Below are 3,753 nucleotides of genomic sequence, written 5' to 3' on the forward strand. Positions count from 1 at the left end.
TTCCATTCGTTGATGATTCTAAAGAAAAGAAGATGGTTCCATTCGTAGATGCCTTGATGGCATAAACAAAACCCAGGAGGATTATGGTTTTACGCAATTTTTTTTTTTTTTTTTTTTTTTTTTTTTTTTTTTTTTTTTTTTCTGATATGTTGTAGCACACCATTTAAAAAGGATTAATAACTATTAGTTAAGGATTTTTTAATAAGGAATAATTATTTTTTGTTTTAAATAATAATTATTTATCAGAAGAAAAAAAATGATTCTTTGTAATAAAAACGCAACTATACAAGGGTTGGTTATTCATAAAGTATAGTTATTGTTATTTCATTAGAGGTTCTATTATACCAAACAGTGCTAATTGTGTTTACAAAGAGCTTCCTTAACCTCTCAGTTACCCCAGCTCCCTCATAGTATATAATAAACAGTAGTATAAGGAAGCAAAAGATAATAACTTGATAATTATTAAGATAAACTTTACGTACCCACCCCCATGCTAGAATGGCACAATAATTATAATCTCCCACAGAAATATACCAACAGTAAATCCCATCATCATTATAAACATAGTGCTACATTATTAAATAAGAAACCAGTAGTTTATCCAAAAATAAAAATAAAAATATATAAATAAACCAAAGATTTTCCTTTTATCTTCAATATAAATGGGCCCTATATATATTAGAACATCAAAAGACTTGGATCCTATTCAAGTCCTTTATTTTATTTTATATTGATGGACAAGTCCTTTATTCTTTATGTAGATACTTATTTTGTCACCCCATTTATATTGGTATTGGGTCTATAAGCAATAATGCAACATTATCTTTCATCTCTTTTCCAACGTGAGTGTAGTTATCCCCTTCCTTGTAAATGATATCTAATGATTGTGTAAGATTAAGACAACGCATAAGTAAAGGCTTGGGAACAACAGTAGGTCTTATACACTCCTCATTAATGTCCTTCCATGCATTAGCAACTTGCTTGTTGAATTCATCATGGACTACTTGCTCTGAGACACCATGTTGCTTCATGTAGCATTCAACTGCTGAGGGAACATGCCCTCTCTCTTGCTCAAACTACATACAAAGTTTTTCAAAAGGGTAAGTAGAAAGTTGGAAACACATATGAAATAGACCTCTCACACTAGCTTGTGAAACTTGATAAGATTTTTTGATCGCATACCTTATGTGACTTCATGTCATCCATGAGTCTACCAATTACGGATGAAGCTGTAATAATCTTGGGGTTGCTGAAGGTCCAATCAAATGCCTCTTTTGTAACGATGTCACCCATGCCAAGGAAAGAGTTAGTTGTGAGCATAGGTATACCAGAGCTTTCAAGTGCAACATGCATATACTCCTCCATTGTTGGGATGTAATTTTGGTAGAACCATTTGGCTTCATCAAAGTAGGCCCGAACCAAACGTTTCATCTAAGGTTTAAACAACATGAATGAAATAAGTACGTAGCATGAAAAAGTAGACAAAAAAACATGAAAAGTTAAGTTGCTTGACGCTTACAGCATCTTTTGCATAGCTAACACGGTATGATCTTTCTTTCTTGGCCAACTCATTTTCAATTGCTTCAAATACATCAAAGAGTGCACGACAACATATTTGCATGTATTCTGGAAGTTGATCTATGCAGCTAATATCCCACCTAAAAATATCATGTACCAATTACAAAAGTTAGATTGACATTATACATCATAGTCTTAACATATATATATTAATTAATTCAATTTATGAACCTCTCAATTGCTTCTGTGAAGGGTTCGAGTTCTTCAAGTGTGCCATAAGCATCATATATATCGTCTAGAATAGATGTCATGGAAATAACTTTGGTTAATATTTTTCTTGCAAGTGAATATTGGGGCTCAAAGTAGACCAAGACTATCCAAAAGTAGCATTCAACAATCCTATCTCTTGCAAAAGGTAGCTTCTTTGCAAAATCTAAATCTTTCCACCACCTACAATTTGAATATAACAATTAAAATTAATTTATTGTAAGTAACCAAATATTTATAGCAAAATGATAGGGTTGCCATAAATTTTACTACAAAAAACTAATAAAATGTTGTATCAAGAATATGATTACTACTATATACCACTTCAACAATCTAATAAATGAATTTTGAATTAATATTTTAGGTAAATTACAACTTACACACACCTATGTTTTGGCCGAAATTTAAGTTGTCTACTTGTGCTTTGAAATTTGACACTTTAATCACAAGTTGATAACTTAAATTTCAGCCAAACTACAGGTAGGTAAATTGTAATTTAACCTTTTTTTTTTTTTTAAATTATTTGTAACACGTTATTTTGCAAGGTTTATATAGTAAAATCTGTAGTATTCTCTTCATTATTTCCACAAATATTCGTACTTTGTGTTTTTGATCATGGTTTTAGAACTAATTACCTTGTGACATAACTAAGTTCCTCTTTGTGCAATGACTGCACTAGATTGAAATCTAATATTGAAAACTTGAGCAAAACTTTGTTATGTGAAGCATCTTGTTCATAGAAAGAAATATATTGCCGAGCCTCTAGCCGTGGTATGCCCTTGTGCAAGGGCTGCTTTAGGGCACAAGTTATTTGTGCTGCCAACGGATTGCCAATAAGGGATGCTGTGGACTTAAGGTGAGTGGTAGTGAACTCAAGGGCCTCATCAAGAATGTCTTCTCCATGCATCCTCAGATGTGTAGCTTCATAGAAGGCTAGCATGCCTTCAACGTTACTGGTCAAGCTTTCCTTGAATTGACCATCTTCGTCTTTGAACTTTTTGAAAACATCTGTTTAGCAAAAACCAAACTTGTTTTATAGAAAAAAAAATGTGGCTAACTTGCTATTACATGAAGAAATTAATCATACTCGGGTCTTACCACATGAAACCTTAAATCCTTCTTGGCGTAGCAGTAGAAAACTGAGGGAAACTTTGTAGAGATCATCAACATCAATTTTGTCGTTAAAAGTCGTGTATATATGTTCAAGAGCTTCTTGGATTTCTCTTTCAAAGTGGTAAGCGACGCCAAGGCGCTGGAGTGCATTAATTAAGCCCAGCTGTTGTGAAAGATGACCCATGGCAAAGAGCTCATTTCTCACCTCATCTTTCAGCTCTTCAACTTCACGTACTTTACAGAAATGAATATCCTACACCATGAGTTGCATGAACAAATAATTATATTGTAGCAAAAAATGCTAAAAATATTATAAATTTTATTACGTAATTTTCATAAACTAGGGTAGCAAATAATCTTGTTACCTTGTCCTCAGAAGTATTGCTGATGAAACGGTCACCCCAAATGCTTGGATGGAAATTTGCTGTCCGGCGAACAACCTCTGATTTGGCATTTTGGGATTGAGCCCCTGAGACTTGGATAGACATATTTTCTTCTAAGTTCAAGGAGGAGTCTAAGTTTTGAATGGTATGATGGGATTTGTTCCCTGTGAACTTCTTAAGTGCGATGTAGAAAGCCTTCAAGGCCACGGTATTTATAAAGCAATGGAGAGAAAGGTAGGTGAGTGAGCTTTATGAAATAGATTAGAAAAGTCAGTAAAGTAAAAAAAATTTATGCACATCCCTTAAGGCCTAAAGTTTAGCTAGGAAACTCATGCCATAATAAACTCGTGCACAGAGCCGGCTGACTGCTAGAGCAAGAAATGTGGTCATTTAATGTCCCAAGTAAAAAAAAGGTCCCTAAATTTTAACTAATAGTATTATTTATAATCAATAAATAAAATGATATTTTTTT

At 33.2% G+C, this 3,753-nt stretch overlaps 1 protein-coding gene across 1 annotated transcript; it reads right to left on the minus strand.

Moving 5' to 3' along the window:
- Positions 1 to 529: 529 nt before the first annotated feature.
- LOC126703336 (sesquiterpene synthase 2-like) lies at positions 530 to 3,470 on the minus strand. The gene is made up of 7 exons (XM_050402301.1): positions 3,264 to 3,470; positions 2,884 to 3,151; positions 2,421 to 2,793; positions 1,750 to 1,968; positions 1,520 to 1,658; positions 1,183 to 1,431; positions 530 to 1,076 (listed from the first exon to the last, which is right to left on the minus strand). Exons 1-7 carry the CDS (start codon positions 3,384 to 3,386, stop codon positions 783 to 785), a joined length of 1,665 nt encoding a protein of 554 aa, XP_050258258.1. The 5' UTR covers positions 3,387 to 3,470; the 3' UTR covers positions 530 to 782.
- Between the last annotated feature and the right edge of the window lie 283 nt (positions 3,471 to 3,753).

Source organism: Quercus robur, chromosome 10, assembly GCF_932294415.1.
Source record: "Quercus robur chromosome 10, dhQueRobu3.1, whole genome shotgun sequence".
Lineage (NCBI taxonomy): Eukaryota > Viridiplantae > Streptophyta > Magnoliopsida > Fagales > Fagaceae > Quercus > Quercus robur.